Source organism: Phocoena phocoena, chromosome 1 (genome assembly GCF_963924675.1).
Source record: "Phocoena phocoena chromosome 1, mPhoPho1.1, whole genome shotgun sequence".
NCBI lineage: Eukaryota > Metazoa > Chordata > Mammalia > Artiodactyla > Phocoenidae > Phocoena > Phocoena phocoena.
The window spans coordinates 12176593-12197469 of NC_089219.1; the positions used below are offsets into that span (position 1 = coordinate 12176593).

The 20877-nt window shown below is 37.3% G+C and overlaps 1 protein-coding gene across 1 annotated transcript in view; it reads left to right on the forward strand.

Annotated features, from left to right (window-relative positions):
• The window catches only part of SPEN (spen family transcriptional repressor), an 81326-nt gene that overhangs the window by 48777 nt on the left and 11672 nt on the right, over window positions 1–20877 (forward strand). The window contains exons 4-10 of the mRNA XM_065893708.1: window positions 4738–4898; window positions 7132–7332; window positions 10883–11034; window positions 14099–14224; window positions 14572–14685; window positions 15794–15907; window positions 16875–16975. Coding sequence (XP_065749780.1) covers window positions 4738–4898; window positions 7132–7332; window positions 10883–11034; window positions 14099–14224; window positions 14572–14685; window positions 15794–15907; window positions 16875–16975 — 969 coding nt within the window. The remainder of the gene's footprint in view (window positions 1–4737; window positions 4899–7131; window positions 7333–10882; window positions 11035–14098; window positions 14225–14571; window positions 14686–15793; window positions 15908–16874; window positions 16976–20877) is intronic.

Genomic DNA, 20877 nt, shown 5'->3' on the forward strand with positions numbered 1-20877 from the left:
GTTAATTTCCTGTATTTACTATAGTATCGGAGGGTGTGATCCAGTTATAGCAGGAGGTTTTTGCTATGGCACAGACTTATGGCTTGTTTTGCCAGTAAGTAATCGAAAGCAATGCTATTATCCAAAACCACCTTAGCAAGAAATTTTAGGGACTTTGTTGTGGAGCTATGGCCTTAGTGGTAGATTTAGAGGCAGTTGCCAGAGTTAAGGAACATTGTCTTTCTGTGCATTTACAGAGAGCAAAAGCAAGAGGCAAAAAGGCAAACGGAATAAAGGTTTCATATTGGAGACAAAGATCTTCATCCATGATATTGGGAGAGCCAAATACCTCAAGATGTTGTCTGCTTCCGGAGAGGAAGCTCCAGTCTATTTTATTTTATTTATTTATTTTAAAAATTTCTTTATTTTTATTTTGGGCGGCGCTGGGTCTTCATTGCTGCACGCAGGCTTTCTCTAGTTGTGGTGAGTGGGGGCTACTCTTCGTTGCGTTGCGCGGGCTTCTCATTGCAGTGGCTTCTCTCTTTGTAGAGCACAGGCTCTAGGCACGTGGGCTCAGTAGTTGTGGCGCACAGGCTTAGTTGCTCCGCAGCATGTGGAATCTTCCCAGACTAGGGCTCAAACCCATGTCCCCTGTATTGGCAGGTGGATTCTTAACCACTGGGCCACCAGGGAAGTCCCTATAAACTTTTTATTGAAGTGAAGTTGATTTACAGTGTTGTGTTAGTTTCAGGTGTACAGCAAAGTGATTGAGTTATACATACATATATATCTTTTTTTTTCAAATTCTTTTCTTATAGGTTATTACAAAATATTGAGTATAGATCTCTGTGTTATACAGTAGGTCCTTGTTGGTTATCTGTTTTATATAGTGTGTATATGTTAATCCCAAACTCCTAATTAACCCTCCACTCCCTTTCCCCTTTGGTAACCATAAGTTTGTTTTCTGTGTCTGTGGGTCTATTTCTGTTTTGTATATAAATTCATTTGTATCATATTTTTTTTAGATTCCACATATAAGTGATATCATATATTTGTTTTTCTCTGTCTGGCTTACTTCAGTTAGTATGATAATCTCTAGGTCCATCCATGTTGCTGCAAATGGCATTATTTCATTCTTTTTTATGGCTGAGTAATATCCCATTGTATAAATATACCACATCTTCTTTATCCATTCATCTGTCATGGACATTTAGGTTGCTTTCATATCTTGGCTATTGTAAATAGTGCTTCAATGAATATTGGGGTGCGTGTATTTTTTCAAATTATGGTTTTCTCCAGATATATGCCCAGGAGTGGGATTATAGAATCATAAGGTAGCTCTCTTTTTAGTTTTTTAAGGAACCTCCACACTGTTCTCCATAGTGGCTGCACCAATCTACATTCCCACCAACAGTGTAGAAGGGTTCCTTTTTCTCTACACCCTCTTCAGCATTTATTATTTGTTGACTTTTTGATGCTGGCCATTCTGATCGATGTGAGGTGATACCTCATTGTAGTTTTGATTTGCATTTCTCTGATAATTAGCGATGTTGGAGATATTTTCATGTGCCTCTTGTGGCCAGGTAAATTTGAAGTTCACTTTCTTAAAACTATTAGTTGATGCACCGTCATTGCCACTACTTTAGACAATTTAGATTGAAAAGCTTCTTATTAACTACTTCTGGCTTTTAAGAAACAACTAAAATACTATATATCATAAGTTCTGGTGAATTCTTGTGATTCTTCTGTTTTAACAAGATTCTGAAAATAAGGATTTTTTAAAGTTAAAATTGACACACATATTCTGGGCATTTGGATTTTCTTTCAGTTTATAGGACTAAAAAGTATTTGCGGGGGCTTCCCTGGTGGCGCAGTGGTTGAGAGTCTGCCTGCCGATGCAGGGGACACGGGTTCGTGCCCCGGTCCGGGAAGATCCCACATGCTGCGGAGCGGCTGGGCCCGTGAGCCATGGCCGCTGAGCCTGCGCGTCGGAGCCTGTGCTCCGCAACGGGAGAGGCCACAACAGTGAGAAGCCCGCGTACCGCCAAAAAAAAAGTATTTGGGGGTCTAAATTTGTGCCCCTGTTTTGATTCAGGACCTTAAAATCCATAGTACATTTAATAGACTACACTGGAAATATACATTGCAGTTTTGGGTTAGCATATTTAAATGTGAACTCAAAAGTTGTATCATTTTATCACTTCATAATTTATTTAAAAACCTTTCCTTCTTTTTAGTTATAACTTCAAATTGGTCAACAGGTATTTCTGCCAGTTAAATTTTACATCTTGTTTCAAAATTGGTGTGGTAGCAGGGAATTCACCAAAAGTGTGATGACATTTATAACAAAACTAATTTCTGTCACTATTTTATACTTTAAAATCATTGCTCCCATTGATTCCTCTACATTTTTAAAATATGGACTTAAACAGAACTTTGTTGGCTCACTATTTTAGTACCCAGAAATTCTGCTCTTGCCCATATTTGTTTACTTCTTTTTTAAAAATTAAATTAAATTAATTAATTAGGCTGTGTTGGGTCTTCATTACTGCGCATGGGCTTTCTCTAGTTGTGGCGAGCGGGGGCTACGTTTCGTTGTGGTGTGCAGGCTTCTCATTAAGGTGGCTTCTCTTGTTGCAGAGCATGGGCTCTAGGCGCGCGGGCATCAGTAGTTGTGGCTCGCAGGCTCTAGAGCGCAGGCTCAGTAGTTGTGGCACACGGGCTTAGTTGCTCCATGGCATGTGGGATCTTCCCGGGCCAGGGATCGAACCCGTGTCTCCTGCATTGGCAGGCGGATTCTTAACCATTGTGCCACCAGGGCAGCCCCTATTTGTTTACTTCTTTACCCACTACTGCCATTGATTCCTCTACATTTTAAAAATATGGACTTAAACAGAACTTTGTTGGCTCATTATTTTAGTACCCAGAAATTCTGCTCTTGCCCATATTTGTTTACTTCTTTACCTACTACTGCTAAGGAATTTTGGTGTATATATTATTGGTGGTATTGTAATTAAAGTGTTTTCCTTAATGGTTATTTTATGATTCCTTGGAATTAAATTGATAAGTCACATACATATTCTATACTGTAGTCATCTGGTGGCCTTATGAATAATCTTGTATTGCTTGGAGTACGTTATACATGTAGAACATTTTTTTCTTTCTGTGCTGAAAACAGAAGATAAATTAATTTTGTTAACCCTTAATTTGAGAAAGTACAATGTCCTATTCACTTAGTACTAGTAATACTACTTTTGCTTAATGATATGGAAAAAAATTTATTGATGGGAAAATTGAAACCCAGTCATTTCTAGGAGGCTTGGCAGTGATGACTTGTGGTTCTACCTTGAGGCTTTTATCATAGTAGTTTGTGTTTTGTAACTCACGTATCTACTTTTGGCTCTTACTGGCATAGGTTTATTTCTTTATGTTTCAAACTGCAGAAAGCTCTGGTAACTTCATAAAGTTTTTAATCTTTTGCCTTATGTGAGAGCTAAATAAAAATGCTATGTAAATTCTATTTTCTTATGGTATTTCTTTTTTTAAAAAGCGATAGCAAATTTGTCTCAGATCCTGGAGTTAGACTTATTCATCTGGCTGGTTTAGAGTTTGTATTGGATGTGAGAGCTGTAGTCTGGGCGCAAATGACAAAAACTGTTGAACCTGTCCTCTACAGAGTGTGCCTAAAGTGGATTAACTGCCTGCACTCCCCGCCCCCCACCCCATGTTATTTGCTTTTAGGATTAAGTCTTCCTCAGCAAGGAGGGGAGAGTACAAAGCAAAATTTCAGAAACCTGTAAATAGCTTTTTATTAATGTATTTGAGAATGCTATAAAAGAACTTAAAACCATAGCAGTCTTGTACATGCAGTACTGAAATAATTTAATATTTCTCACATGGTTCTTGGGCATAATAAACTTGTTCTGACCATGTTGGTAATATTTTCTCCTTGTCTTTCAACTGTGACGGTCTCTCCCTTTGAGGTTTGTATTATACTGAAGAGAGAAATTAAATTTCATTGCCTCTCATTTCCCACATTATTCACAAAGAGCCTAAACTAACAAGACTCAAGTAACTTATATTTCTTTATTAGTCCTTCAAAAATTTAAAAATTAAAATTACCTGGGAAATTATTTTGGATGTCTATTTTTTCCTAAAGATTAATTTACCCATGAGCCGGTGGTGGTAGTAGTAGTAACAGTAATAGTAACAGAGCATTCCACTTCATTTATGGATTGCTGTCATATTCCAAACTCTGTTAGCCTGTGTGTTATTTTTTTAACCTCTTAACCTTGTGTTATTATTTCCATTTTACAGATGTAGAAACTGAGGCTTAGCAAGAGGTTAAGTGACTTGTCCAAGGATACATGCTGTATGTCTGAGCCAAGATTTGAATCGAGATCTCTGAATCCAAAACCCATATATCCACTATTCTGTTAATATTACCTTAAGTCATTTGTGTTTACTAGTCATATTTCATTTGGAAAAAATTGTTCAGATTTTGCACAGAACGAAACATTGGTCTTTCGGTGGCATGTGGTGATAAAAGATTGTTACTTTTACTTCCACATTCCCAGGCTGGTATTTGCTGTCTTCTGCCATCTCTGAAGGTAGAGTATGAAATAGATGTGGAGAAGGTAGGGTGTCTAGAAATCCCAGACCTGAAATTTAGACCTTTTAATTATTGCCATTTGTTAATTTTAAGAAGTTTTATATGCGACTCATTTCCTGTTTGATTTTTTTTCCCCCCTTCTGTAGCACTGATTCCAGCAGTAGTTCAAGTGATGACTCTCCAGCCCGATCAGTTCAATCTGCAGCAGTCCCAGCACCCACTTCCCAGTTGCTTTCATCCCTGGAAAAAGATGAGCCCCGTAAAAGTTTTGGGATCAAGGTTCAGAATCTTCCAGTACGCTCCACAGGTAGAATTTTGTGTTACTCTACTTTCCTCTCTGCTGCTGTTGGGGAATGAGAGATTGAGCAACTTAAATTCTATACTTTGTACAGAATTTGTTTAAATAGCTCTCTTTCTTATCTGACTGTGTTGGTAATATTTTCTATTTGTCTTTCAATTTGACTCTCTCCCCCTTTTTCTTTTTGTGGTTCATTGATATTTAATGCCATGTAATAAAAAGCAAGTGATTATAACTGTATGTAGTTTCTAGATTGTTATATATGTAAAGATTGCATGTTAAAAAAAAAAGATTGCATGTTACTTATACTTAATTATATACACATACATATATAAATACACATTATTACGCATATTATATGCATATACATATACACACATAAAGACTTTATGGTGCGTGTTATGTAAAGAAAGCATGGTTCATTTTTTATTATGAATGTATTTAAAAAAATTTTTTTTGGCTGCGTTGGGTCTTCATTGCTGTGCATGGACTTTCTCTAGTTGCAGTGAGTGGGGCCTACTCTTCGTTGCGGTGCGCGGGCTTCTCATTGCAGTGGCTTCTCTTGTTGTGAAGCACGGGCCCTAGGCATGTGGGCTTCAGTAGTTGTGGCTTGCAGGCTGTAGAGTGCAGGCTCAGTAGTTGTGGCGCACGGGCTTAGTTGTTCTGCGGCGTGTGGGATCTTCCCGGACCAGGGATCGAACCCATGTCCCCTGCATTGGCAGGAGGATTCTTAACCACTGCGCTACCAGGGAAGTCCCAAAGCATGGTTCATTTTTGAATAAAAATGCTTTCTGGATTAAGTATTTTGATATTAGGGAAAATTTGGTATGATGGAATTGTAGAAATACTATTTTCAGTTAGATTTATATTGGTCTGGAGTCCTGTGTGAAATAACTTGGATATAAAAAAATTATGATAGGAAATCCACTTCAAAATATTAACATTTTAAATGAGGAAAGTCATGAATAATCACTTTATATAGTTAAAAGCTATACCGTTGTCTTTTATTCCTAATGTTTTTGACTGACATTTGGCCATAATATATTTTTATTTCTATGTCAGGCATATTGAGTATGTGAACAACTGTTAGTAGATGGTCTAAACAACTGTTAGTAGATGGTCAAACCAACAAAGACCAAACTAAGCATTTCTTAGCTAAGTGCATTTTAATGATTACTTAAATTATTTATTAAAACAGCCTATAAAACCTACATACCAGGTTTATGAATAGAGATATTGAGACACAAATGTTGGTGAACTTTTGATTTAGATTACTTTGTAATTTAGGAATGGACAGGGGTTATAATTGGCTTGTCTTTCTCTACAATTTATTATTTATTTATTTATTTATTCTTTGCGGTACGTGGGCCTCTCACTGCTGTGGCCTCTCCCGTTGCGGAGCACAGGCTCCGGATGCGCGGGCTCAGTGGCTGTGGCTCACGGGCCCAGCCGCTCTGCGGCATGTGGGATCTTCCCGGACTGGGGCACAAACCTGTGTCCCCTGCATCGGCAGGCGGACTCTCAACCAGTGCGCCACCAGGGAAGCCCTACAATTTTACTTTTTATAATGAAGCAAATTAACACAAGACCTCCAGATAGTATAATTCATCTGTAAAAGGCCTTAACGTTGTTTAGCATGTTACATGCCATTTCCCACACAATTTTATCATCAACATGATGCTTGGAAAACTAGAAATATGGCTTTCTTTCTAAGTCTTTAAAGTTTTATATATGCATATATGTGTTTGTATAGTTTTTATCATGAAAAATTTAAATATACCCACAGTAGAAGGAGTATAGCAAAAATGAACTCCCCTTATACCATACCCCAGATTAAAAAATCATCAATATTTTGCCACATTTGCTTTGTCCGCCTCCCTGTTCCTTCTTTCCTGTTCTTTGTTACCTTTTTATCGTAAAGTAAATCCCTGATGTTACATCATTTCACACTTGACTTAAAAGATCTATACTTTTGTATTTATTTGTAAAATATAAGGGTATTTTCCTGTGTAAGCATGATATCATTCTTACCTAACAAATAACTAGTAATATCTTCTAACCCCCGGTTTATTTTCAGAATTGTACGGTAGTCTCTAAAATTCATTTTTAGAGTTATTTTATTTGAAAAAGTAAAGTTTTAATGCTAATTAGGTCAAAAATCAGACTAAAGATTTAGTATCTTACACTTTGAGTTGTAACTAAATTAGAAAAATAAGCAACTTGTTTTTGTTTGGGGATTTAGATACAAGTCTCAAAGATGGCCTTTTCCATGAATTTAAGAAATTTGGAAAGGTGACTTCAGTGCAGATACATGGAACTTCAGAAGAAAGGTATGGTCTGGTATTCTTCCGGCAGCAGGAGGACCAAGAAAAAGCATTGACTGCATCAAAAGGAAAACTTTTCTTCGGCATGCAGATTGAAGTAACAGCATGGATAGGGCCAGGTAAGAGACAAGGAAGCTGAGTTTTAGTGTAATTTTTATTCCATTATATGAAAGGGCCACATGTTATCCTGAATGTGGACAGTATTCCAGCTGTGTTTATTTTATTTTATATTTTTTTAACAATTTAAATTTATTTATTTATTTTGGGCTGTGTTGGGTCTTTGTTTCTGTGTGAGGGCTTTCTCTAGTTGTGGCAAGCAGGGGCCACTCTTCATCGCGGTGTGCGGGCCTCTCACTATCGCGGCCTCTCCTGTTGCGGAGCACAGGCTCCAGACGCGCAGGCTCAGTAGTTGTGGCTCACGGGCCTAGTTGCTCCGTGGCATGTGGGATCTTCCCAGACCAGGCCTTGAACCCATGTCCTCTGCATTAGCAGGCAGATTCTCAACCACTGCGCCACCAGGGAAGCCCCCAAGCTCTGTTTTTTAAAACATACCTTCGGTGTCTTCTGTTTTAAAGAGTGGTTACATTTTGTCATTCAACTTAATAAAATAGGTTGTTTTGGCTAGGAAGGGTTAAAGATTCTTCTGTTTCTGTTAGAGAGCATGCTAACTTTTAAGAGTTGTGAAAGGCAAAGTATAGTCCCTTGTTGAATCCTGCTTTCCCAAAAGGATTGAGTTGATTGAGATAAGGTGATAGTTCCAAGGAGAATGACAACAGAATTATTCTGAATTAGAAAACAGACTATATCAATTTGAGGGACTAGTTAGACCAGTTTTCTTTCCACTATGCCCAGCACAAATTGGATCTGTTATTCTAGCTTCCATGACCTTGAAAGATAGTGGCAGAGTGGCAGGACTAAGTCTTTTGAGTGCAACCCGTTGAAAATTTCAAGGGGACATTTTATTGTTTGAACCTACCTGTAAGACCTATCTATTCTAAGGCAGGCAGTCTTGTCAGCCATGACTTGGGTCAGTGTTTTTCCTGTTTCAGAACCACCTGCAGTGCTTGTTTAGAATACAGACTCTTTGATCATACCGCAGCTTACTGGTTTAGAATTTGCATACTCAAGTTTTAAAAACCCCTGATTTACTTGTGAGTGAATCTGTAGAAGAATGAATAGAAATGTTAAAATTATGCATTCACGTTAAGTGTGTGGGACAGTTGAACTTTAAGACTAAAACTTTGAGTGGAATTTATAGGGTAAACATAGCCCATTTTCTTGGAATATTCATTTTATGTGACAATTAAGAGGAAAAAAATAGAATTTCCTTGATAAGAATGTGTCATTTGTATATTAAAACAGGCACAGTCAGGGTTGTTAGAGTGAAGACTATGAAGTGTGCATAATTTTATGATAAAACAGGAATTCAAAGACATACTATTTTTTCAAAGGAATTATAAGTTATGCCTTCACATTCCCTCCTCTGCAAAGTTTGAGATGTACTGCCCTAACTTGTACTGGGCTAAGAGCAACTCAGGAGTTCTTATTTAACACAATTGGAACAGGTCAGAACTGACTTTGAGGAATAATATTTAGAATGTCGTATCATCTCTATAAGTTTTTAGAGCCATATATAATTATTAACTAGTGAGGATCTAACTCAGGGGCATTATCAATAGGTGACTTTCTAATCTCCCAAGTAGTGGGCTTAGCTTGAGATATTTATTGTAAAAAAAAATCATTTTACCTAATTAGTTAGCACCCAGGATGTTAATTGGGGCTTTTTAACCACCTGCCACTGAAGATGTTGAGAAGTTTGATTGGTTCAAGCATCGGAGAGCTGAAGGTACTTTTTCCAGATCGGACAGCATTGAAACACCAGTTTAAATGGGATATGTGAAAGCTGAGTTAGGGACACTTGGTTGGAATTATGCTGTTGGATGGTTGTCATAAATGTTTTATATTGAAACGTATGGAGCTGATTGCTTCCTTAGGTCAAGGACGTCTTGGAATTAAAAAGATCCAAATCCAAGAAACCTAACTCTGTAGACAGACCTCTGGTGGCTTCTAAGATTGTGCTTTTGTACTCCTATGCACAGCATTACAATCCCCTAAATATGAAATTGCAGGATAAAACAGTCTTTTCAATGATGTGTAGGACAGTAAGACTTAAAACTGGTCATGAAGGTTGAATAGATTACATGTGGAAAAGCCACTCCCTCCCTCCCCCCAACTGAATTTCTGATTTTGAAATTTTAAGTGGGCTATTTGGTAGAAATGAATTCATTACAGATTTTAATGGTTGCAAATCATGCTTTATCCTTCTCATTCTGCTTTTTTTTTTTTTTTTTATTCTACGCCACGTGGCTTACAGGATGTCAGTTCCCCAACCAGGGATTGAACATGGGCCATGGCAGTGAAAGCCCAGAATCCTAACCGCTAGGCCACCAGGGAACTCCCCTGATTCTGTCTTTTGAAGTACAAACCTCAAGATGTGCCTGAATTATTTTTTCCTTTTTCTCCTTTTAAATGAAATATTCCTAAGTATGTGCCCTCTGTTAGTTACATAATTTTAAGAAGACCTAATTGAGCTTAAAGTGAGATATACCCCTGAGAAATAAGATGAAAATGTAGAGATAGGTGTATGAGTGCTAGACAGTTTCTGGGTCCATCTGACTGAAAAAGTATGTAGTCTCTGATGACACAGGTAAGATTAAGCTGACCTGCCATTATCAAACTGGAATCAGGAGTGAGATGTGTTCTGGCTGAGTTCACCCAACATCTCAGAAGTTGAGTCTTTTTAATACCGGTGTTGTCATTGACATCATCAGTAATGTTTCAGTGGCTGGCACTAAACACTTTGATTTAGTCAGGTTGATCAAATACTAACTTTTTGGGATGGGTTTGTTTTACATTAAAAAAGAGAGCGAGAACATACAGGCTGTATTATAATTACTATCCAGAAAACGTTGAATGTCTCTGACCTAGACGAAGTTAATAAATGGAGCTTCAGAGAAAGCCTGTGATTGAATTAGACGTTGAACCAGGGCTTTTGATCATAAGAAGTAGAAACCTTAAGAGTCATTGAGTCTCTTTCTGTTTGTCATTGGGTACCATGCAACACCAAAAGAAGATATTTCATAAGCGTTACTTCAGTCAGTTTTCATACAAGTATTATTCTTGTATTTAAAAATTGCTGCATTTAGACAGTTGGGTATGGCAAACATAAAATGCTATTTTATTAAATGTTGAAATGTAAATTAAATAATGAAGCTGGACTATTTTTAGCTGAATTTTATGTTTATTTCAGATTATAGTTTTATACTGCACATTCAGAGCCTGCCACATAATTTTGGAACCTATTTTTTGCTGGGGATTAAAACCTATTTCTGTATTAGTGATTATTTTTTCAAACAAATCAACTTAGATTGAAATTCAGTCTTCTTTTCTATTTTAAAGATCAGGGTGTTAACTTTCTCTTAATTTTTTGGACAAGTTTCTCTAGCTCTGTATTCTTCTTTTGATTTGGAGCTGTTTCTGATGGTGTATATAATTTTTCAGATTATATGAGAATTAATCCCAATTTTTCAGAGATCTGATTTTTTAAAGTAGATTTTCCCATGATATATGAATATCTTAAAACACTCTCTGTCCCCATCCCACTTACAGAAACAGAAAGTGAAAATGAATTTCGCCCTTTGGATGAAAGGATAGATGAATTTCACCCCAAAGCAACAAGAACTCTCTTTATTGGTAACCTTGAAAAAACCACTACTTATCATGATCTTCGCAACATCTTCCAACGCTTTGGAGAAATTGTGGTATGTTTTGTTTTGTTTTGTTTTGTTTTTACAATAAAAACAGTGTTAGATCTTTGTCATAAAACATAAAGCATAGTAGAGATTATATTTGGAAAAACGATACTTAGATGGTATAATGAATATTTTTCCCATTTGCCCTATGTGTGTTTTTTTTAACATTTTTTTATTGGAGTATAATTGCTTTACAATGGTGTGTTAGTTTCTGCTTTATAACAAAGTGAATCAGTTATACATATACATATATCCCCATATCTCTTCCCTCTTGCATCTCCTGCCCTATGTGTTTTTAACTGCTGCTAAAAGATGATCTGGCAAAACCCAGCAGGGACTGCTTTATGTGTGTATGTAAAAATATGTAATTGTCTGTATTTTGTTTACATATATATTTTCCTTTCCACTTTGCTTATCTTTGTCCATCTGGTGCTGTTTTAATGCCATCTCTAGTCCTGTGGGTTGAAAGGAAAATCTGGAAGAGAAAACGTGTTTGTAAGAAAGAAGCAGCAGATTAGTGTATGATTATTTTTATCACAATGCACATCAGAAGTACCTTGGGGATTACTAGAATGTGGATAGCATGCTGGACACTCAGTTCTATTTTGAAATTCTAATTAGAATCATTTTTCAAATTATGCAAGTCATTGTTAGATTTAGGGATAGAAAGATTTTTCTATTCCCCATGACTTAAAACTTGAGTCAAATTATAGTGAAAATAGTTTGGTTGCAGCTTTGTACCCTTAGGATATACTATTTTGTTTTGTGTTTGAAAAAACAGGGAAATACTTCTGTTTTTCTAGATTTTCTCTATATTAATAACAGTGAAGAAAGTACTCTAGTATATTTGGACTTTGGAGAGTAAAAAAATGTTTTGGATAGAAACAGCTATTGTTAATCTTTTAAGGGTGTGTGTGATGTCCATTTATCCATCTGTATTTATACACTAATGCTCTAAACAAAAGATTCTTAATTTTTTTAATGGCATAATCTAGTCCTGTGAATAAAACATTACTTGTGCTTGTGGCTGAGCTAAACCTCATCTTTAGGGGCTTGAGGCAAGAGATTGAAGTGGTTGGTAGAAGTGAAGAAAAAAAGAGAGAAGCTGTATATTTAGATATACCAGCAAAACATTCATCTTTCTTTTTCAATTATTTCAACTTTTCTCAGTTTCGTATTTTTGTGAGGGTAGTGTATACTCTTTTTTAAATTTAAAGTCATTTATTTATTTTATTTTTGGCTGCATTGGGTCTTTGTTGCTGCACGCGGGCTTTCTCTAGTTGCGGCGAGCGGGGGCTGCTCTTCATTGTGGTGCGCGGGCTTCTCATTGCGGTGCCTTCTCTTGTTGTGGAGCACAGGCTCTAGGCACGCAGGCTTCAGTAGTTGTGGCTTGCGGGCTCTAGAGTGCAGGCTCAGTAGTTGTGGCACATGGGCTTAGTTGTTCCGCAGCATGTGGGATCTTTGCGGACCAGGGCTCGAACCCGTGTCCCCTGCATTGGCAGGCAGATTCTTAGCCACTGCGCCACTAGGGAAGCCCAGAGGGTAGTGTATACTCTTAATTCCAGCTCTACTGCCTACCTGGATGAGTGACTAGACGCTCAATTACCTATCTGGGCTCCAGCTTCTTCTGTCTTTATACCACGATCTGTTTTTTAATTTGCTGTTTGGCATTCATGAGGCTTTGAATTGATAAAACTTTCAAACATACTTTTATTGAATGTAGCTGCTATACTATAAATTTTGGAGGAGTATAAAAGTTGTATTTGGGCACATGGATACATTTTCATCACCAGGGTTGCTAAAAATGGGATGATTATTGTGTTTTAAGAGCTATGCTTATCAATAAGGTGGACATGTCAGTACTCTGTTTGAAAACTGTTATCTTACCATGTTTGTAATTGCTCATGATTGTCACTGTTTAATGACATACAGACTTTGAGAACATGGCCTTCTACTTATCCATAACGGATTATGCTGTAGCCAGAAGCACCTATTTAGTGAATCTACCCACCAATATTCCTTTGAAACATTTCTCTTAAGTAGAGCTATCCTGGGTTATTACATTCTACATAATGATGAAAACAGCTTCTGTTTACCATTACTTAGAAAAATTTTGAGTGTAAATTATTGCTTTTTTTTTTTTTAAAGACCCATCAAACAGCTCTTTAAATGCATTACTCATTTTGCTCTGTTTCAGGTTTTGATTATTGGCTTGTGACCCTTAAGGAGGCTTAGATAATCACAATACATAATCTGCACTATATGGCCCAGCTCATTATTGTTTAAGTACAAGTTTTGCCATCCAGGTGTCTGGTTTCTTTGGACCATTTTCCTGTGTAAGCCAGGTTTTTTCACTACCTCCTTTTAATAGGCAGGACCGGAATGTCAGATGTGACTACAGGTTTTGAGCATTCCAAAGAGATGGGGGTATTCCTTTATAGAGTGTTTCTTTAACCCAGGGATGGTGTTCTAATGCATCTTCACGGAGTAGTTCAGGTATTTATATAATCCATTCATTCTGGTTATGAGAGATTATTACCACATTTATCATCACCAGGTTTGATTCAGTTAGATATACTGATAGAATGAGTCTTCTAATTTAGGATTGCGTATTTTAAATCACTTTTTGAAAACTTGATTTCTTTATCATTCTTACTCTTCTCAGATACTATATTTTAAATGGCTTACCCCTAATAAGGATTTTAGATATTGCAGAAGAGAATTATTTCTTAGATTTTCATTAAATAGGCTGCTTTTTTTTCTTCTCATAAATGTCTCTTAACACAGGTGTTGTGGATTTAAAATTTTGAGTTTTGAGTTGCGCTGCAGTTGCTCTTCTGCAGAGAGCTTCACGTGAGAAGGATTTCATGGTTTGTGACTACAAATGCTGTGTTGAATAGTTTTTTAGGCTGTTAATTTACAGTTGCATTAAGATGTATAATTGTAACTAAGAAAATGATTTGGGGGAATATGACTATTTTGAGAAATATGTAGCTCATATGGACTTGGTTTATTCTGATTTATTTTTTTATTGGCATATCACTAAGTGGTATCCATCCATTGGCTTTTTCAGGATATTGATATTAAGAAAGTAAATGGAGTTCCTCAGTATGCGTTCTTGCAATACTGTGATATTGCCAGCGTTTGTAAGGCTATTAAGAAGATGGATGGGGAATACCTTGGAAATAATCGTCTCAAGGTAAAGGAATTTACATAAGTTATTGTGCTGTTAATAGTCGCTGCGTTTTTTTTAAGATTTGGAGTTTTCTGTTCATATGTCTAATTATTTAAAATTATAGTAGTACAGTTAGATAACCATAAAGGTGATAAACCTCTTCGCATCCTTATCCTGTTATACTGTAATCTGAGTTAATCCTCGCTTAGCCAGGCAGGATAATTTTTGTCAGTTTCTGTTTGATTTTAACCTGATGGTTCCCACTTGAGGTGTTGGTTTGATAAGATTCCTACAGAAGACAAGTTTTCTCAGAATTTTGTTGTTGAATAATTGGTGACTTAACTAATAGAAATTTTGCCTTTTGTATTCAGCTGGGTTTTGGAAAGAGCATGCCTACAAACTGTGTGTGGTTAGATGGGCTTTCTTCAAACGTATCGGATCAATATTTAACACGACATTTCTGCCGATATGGGCCTGTGGTGAAGGTAGGTGGGAGGTTTGGTTGTGTGGTTTAAAGTTACTTCTGACTCCCTTTTTTTGATATTCTGTCCTTTCAGTCCCAGTTTCTAGTACTGACTTTTTCTTTTCTTTAGTAACTCATACATTAAAATTCTCTTTTCCAAAATTGGGTTTAGAAGAGCATTTGCATCTATTAGCTTATGATATGAGTATTTTGAGAAACTATCTAGAACCCGCCAAAATGATTAATTTTGGAACTAATCTGCATAATACTGTTAAATAGAATATTTCTTAGGGATTTCTGTAACTTTATCTCACATTAGACAGTCTAATTGTATAATTACATTCACACTAACATGTAATTAGACTTGATTTTTTTTTAAACCATGATGACTTTAAAGGACACACAACAGAATACTCATCTAACCAATGTTTGTTATGTAACACATTCACAAACATAACAGGGAAAGGGTCTCTGGACCCCATTCCATTATGTGAAGGTAAAGATTTTAACTTCTTGAAAGCAGGTTCACACTGTGGTAGGTATGTTGCATAGCTTTGACTTTCTTTAAATGTAGCTTTTGTTGTTTGAAGAAGCACATCTTAAAGACTGTTTAGTATAAATTAAAAGTCCAAAAGCTTTAAGACAGTGCTGCTTATGACCAGAATTCATTGCAACTTACTGTGTTTTTCTTATTTTTCCTTTGCTATAGTGTAGTTTTTTCTTTTTCTTTTTTTTGCTGAAGTACAGTGGATGTACGATATGAAATTTATGTTGATTCAGTACTCTTTACTTTTTTCCCCCTTTTTCAGGGGTGTTGTTTTTTTGAGCCAAAATGAGTCAGTCAACATAAAATAAAGAAATACAGTAAAATAAAGTAAATACAGAAAAACAAAGTAAAGGCATAATATACCTCAAGCCACAATATCCATGATTCTAAATGGTCCCTACGACATTTTGTTGTGTTTTCAGTATAACATGCATCATCGGAAAAGCCTGAAATTTTTTCTAGAATAAAAAAATATATATATATTTTCTTAGCAGTGTCATTGTGATTTAGAATTTTGTTGGGACTGACACTAAGTCTAGTGGATGAGCCTCTTGTTTTTTTTTTGTCGTCGTTTTTTTTACAGGTGGTGTTTGACCGCTTAAAAGGCATGGCCCTGGTTCTCTACAATGAAATTGAATATGCACAAGCAGCTGTAAAAGAGACCAAGGGGAGGAAAATCGGTGGGAATAAAATTAAGGTGTGCAGAATGACTTCAAACAGAAGCAAAACAAAATCGTGTTCAGATCCCAGCCCCTTAATAATTGGCATTTTGTTGGTTTACAGGACATGCGGTATATATGGCCTCAGTTTCTAAGGGCGATACTACATTTTTTATATTTGGCTAGCTACTTAAGGGCACAGTGTCTTTTAAACCATTAGCCACAGAACCTTCCCTAAAAATCCTCTCATTCAAGGATGTGTGCTTCTCTATGCCCCAGGTACCTGATGCTCACTTGTGTGCTTTTAGTGCAGGCTGGCCCACAGTCACCTGTGGGTTTCTGCACACCCAGGAGCTCCAGGTATCAGTCCAGCTTCTTGAACGATCCTCTCTTCATCTTCTTTCCTCCTCTCCTAAAGAGTGGGTAACCACTGAAAGCACGATATTTGTCTGGTGTTTTTGTTTAGAAACTTTTGTTTATGATAGTTTGAAGGAATTTTTGCACTTAATAACTATGACAGTTAGCTTGAAATCAGTCTTTTCGAAATAAGATATTGATAGATGGTGGGTATCATGCTTTAAGTGACTCTGAGGCCTGGCTGTGAGTAAAGTTCAAATGTTCTTCCATATTTTATGTTCTAACTGTGTGGTTCCAGCAAATTATGCACAATAGATTACTGGATTTAGTTGGTCTGATTATTTAATTGACAACCTAGAATCATGATAGGTATGCTTCAGTTTTCCATATTGCTTTTTCCACTCCTCAGGATTGGGTTCTAGAACTTTAAATTGTACTTCTTTATCAAGATTTGTGTAGAATTTGAGAGCGATTTCAGGTTAAAAAAATACAGTTTTAGTTATGAGGACTGTTTCACTTAGATAAGTTACTTTTTCTTGAAATTTATCCAGAAGGCTATGTTGGGAAGAATTTTTCAAATTTGGTAACACTTTCCATCATTAAAATCTGAAACTTGGATTAAACACGCAGTATTCTTTTTTTTTAAAGGTGGATTTTGCAAATCGGGAAAGTCAGCTGGCATTTTATCACTGTATGGAAAAATCTGGTCAAGATATCAGAGACTTCTATGAAATGTTAGCAGAAAGAAGGTATGTATTTTAAACCTATCACCATAGCTTGAATTTTAAAATTTCTAATACGTAAAATTTAGATGGGATTAAATTTTGTTTTTTACCCCTTATTGCTACTCTCATTCCCCCCAAACTTATCCCTTTTATCCCCACATACAGAAAGAAACACATAAAAAACACATAAAGGGACTTCCCTGGTGGTCCAGTGGGTAAGAATCCGCCTTCCAACGCAGGGGACACCGGTTCGATCCCTGGTCTGGGAACTAAGATCCCACATGCCGTGGGACAGCTAAGCCTGCGTGCCGCAACTACTGAGCCTGCATCCTCTGGAGCCTGCGTGCCACAATGAAAGATCCCGCATGCCGCAACTAAGACCTGACGCAGCTGAATAAATATATATTTTTAAGAAACAAAACAAAAACAAACACACATAAAAACTGATTTTTATGGATCCAGTTTTCATGTAGCTCATGGGAGTTGGGGTATTTTCTCCCTGAGAATACTCATTAAAAGAGTTACTGTTTTCCAGATTATAACTATGTACAAATCATTTTGCCTTACAGTTTAAAATTAAATATAACTTGTTGAAATGCATTGTAAACTTTTTTTTTTTTAATTTATTTTTGGCTTTGTTGGGTCTTCATTGCTGTGCGGGCTTCCTCTAGTTGGGGCGAACAGGGGCTACTCTTCGTTGCGGTGCACAGGCGTCTCATTGTGGTGGCTTCTCGTTGCAGAGCACAGGCTCTAGGCACGTGGGCTTCAGTAGTTGTGGCACATGGGCTCAGTAGTTGTGGCTCGCGGGCTCTAGAGTGCAGGCTCAGTAGTTGTGGCACACAGGCTTAGTTGCTCCACGGCATGTGGGATCTTCCCGGACCAGGGCTCAAACCCGTGTCCCCTGCTTTGGCAGGCGGATTCTTAACCACTGTGCCACCAGGGAAGCCCCGCGTTGTAAACTATTAAATGCCCTGTGAATTTAGTAGTGACAACATCCAGGTTGTCACCACGCGTGAGCTCATAGAATTAATTTAAAAAAATAAAAACTTTCAAAAGACTGTCAAGAGCTTTAAATTCAGATCTCTTAAATTTGTGAATCAGTAAGCCAAAGCTGATATAAATTGGTAAGTTTAGCTGTGTAAAAAGTAAACCTTGGGAATTTCTTGGCGGTCCAGTGGTTAGGACTGGGTGATTTCACTGCTGTGGGCCTGGGTTCAATCCCTGGTCAGGGAACTAAGATCTCGCAAGCCATGAGGCACAACCAAAAAAAAAGAAAAGAAAAGTATACCTTACTTCTCCTTGTTAATGTTTTCAGTCATGGGACTGTAGTATTTTTTTCTGCAGCTTGTGGGAACATTTCACAATCATTTAAGGTCTCACAGTCTGAATCAGGCTGTCTCCGTTAGCTTAAAAATTGCCCCAGAACTGATGATTGATTCTTTTTTATACTAAATATATTAAAACACCCTAACAGTGTCACCAGGTTCTTCAGTAGCTGATCACATTTGAAAATGGAAACTATCATCCATATGATGAACCTGTTTGTCCAAACATGTCTCTGATTAAGTCTCCTGGAATGTTACTACTAGTTCTCCACCCCTTTAGATGTGTGTTAGACAAAAGACCGTTTGACAGATGCCTTTAGACACTCAAGTTCAAGTATAAAAGGGCTTTATGACAAGGATGAGGCAAAATCCTGATCGTGCTCCCAGAAACCTGTTGAATGCATTCCCTTTTTACTGCCTCTTCTTGCCACTTCATTTTTGTTTAAATCATAGAAGGTATATATTTCTTTTTCATTTCCTCATGGAGTATAGTGTAATGGTCATTGAATACTTGAGAGGTTTTTTAATGAAAAATGTCCCCTACAGCCAGATTTCCAAAAGGTTGAACTTCTAAGGTTTCGATGGTTTTTCACTAGTGGGTTGGAATCCACATTCTAAATTTCTCTCTCTCTCTCTCTCTCTCTCTCTCTCTGTGTGTGTGTGTGTGTGTGTGTGTGTATGTGTGTGTGTGAGAGAGAGAGAATGAACATATGTAAGAGAACGTAGGTGTCTGTAGGGAGGGTTCTCCATCTTGGTGGCCCTCATCCCCCACCGCAGCAGTCTGAAGTCATTGTTAATACTTTTAAGTGCTTATAGGAATTCATACCTATAAGTGAGTGAAAAGTGTGTTGATGGTCTAGTGGCACTTAAGACATAAAAATTCCATTAAAATTCTGTGTGCACATTAAATATTTTGCAAAGAACGGTATCTTGTGAGGGCTGGATAATGTTGTGTGGGTGTTAATCTTGTGAGGGCTGGATAATGTTGTGTGGGTGTTAATTTTTGTATGTTATCACTTAAATTCACTCACTTTACTGATGATCTGGCTCTGGCTTTGTTCTTTGGTTCTTACCTGTGGTTATTTATCTCTGTTGAATGGAGTTTATCTCCTAAAGTGGGAAGCAGGAGGGTGTGCGACTTCACTGTGACCCAGTTTTGCCCCATTTGGTTTCAGATGGCAGTGCTTCTGGAATGCATTCCTTGCAGTAGAACTTGAGAATCTTTGCCCTTTCCATAGAGTGGAAGGAAGTCATCCCACTGAATAGTTGATGAATAAGTTGGGGGGCGGGGGAGCTTTGCCCCTAATGACAGTTCAGGTCAGGAATGCAAATGATGATCCATTTACATAGTGCCCTGCAGTTTAAAAATAACATTTCTTTTATTCCCTCAAATACAGTGTCAGGGAAATAGGGCTGTGGCTCTTGTCATATATTACTTATGGTGGGAACTGAAGATCAGATGACTTTGCTGATAAGGTCATAGGCTAGTAAGTGGTTGGGCTGAGGGTAAACCCAGGGCTCCTACCTGCTAATGCATTGAGCCTTCCAGTTTACCAAAGTGATTCTCAAGACATTTATAGGGTCACATTATGCTTTAGATGAATTTCCCACCTACTTACGGTGGTTTGGATATTGTGCAGTCATGGGAACAGAGTTCTCTGAAAACCTGACATTTCAAAGTTCCTCAGAGCCCTGCCAGAGCCTTTTGTGTATAGTACCAGTGTGCAGTTGTATTGTCCCTTGCATAAGTTGAGTTCCTTGGTGGCAGGAATGCTCATTTCTTTTGGTAGAGCCTGGCAAAATATGTACAAAATCATCATCTATTAAAGTGAACAGGGCAGCACTAATGTTTACACGTATACCTTTTGACTTCTGTAACTTTTTTTTTCTTTCATATTTTGGATATAGTTTTAGTTTGCTTATTTTAGAAAATATCTGGAAACCATTTTTAAACGTACTTTTAATGCAGGCAGCAAACTAGTGGCCATTCTAGGTGTCTTAACCACTTTATATTAGAAAGTTAGGGAATTCCCTGGCGGTCCAGTGGTTAGGACTCGGCACTTTTATTGCCAGGGGCCCAGGTTCAGCCCCTGGTCAGGGAACTAAGATCCTACAAGCAGTGCTGTGGCCAAAGGAGAAAAGAAAGCTTGTAGTGTGTTCACCTTTACGTAATGAAAGGGATGCTTCCTTGGAGTTTGTATTTATGATGGTAATGAGTTAAATTAGCCTAATTTCATTCCTAGTAACATCTATTTGCAAGATGGCTGGCCAGTATTGAGGCAAAGAATCTGATTCCTGTGGAACTGTAGAAGGATCATCTTGAATCCAATCAAGTCAGATATCATAGCTATGTCATAAACTATTCTCTTTGAAATGAGAAAGCTCAGTATAAATACATATAATAATGTGTTATTGATGCTTCCAGTGTTTGAATGGTAAGTCTAGATGCTTCATTTGCTATTGAAAATGGGTTAGAACATTGCCCAGTAGCAACTTTGACATATTTTTCTAAGGTTCATTTTTTTCAACAAATGAGTACCTGCTGTGAGCCGAGAAGACAAAAGCTCATGCCTTCAGAGGTTTAAGTTCTAGGTTCGTTAT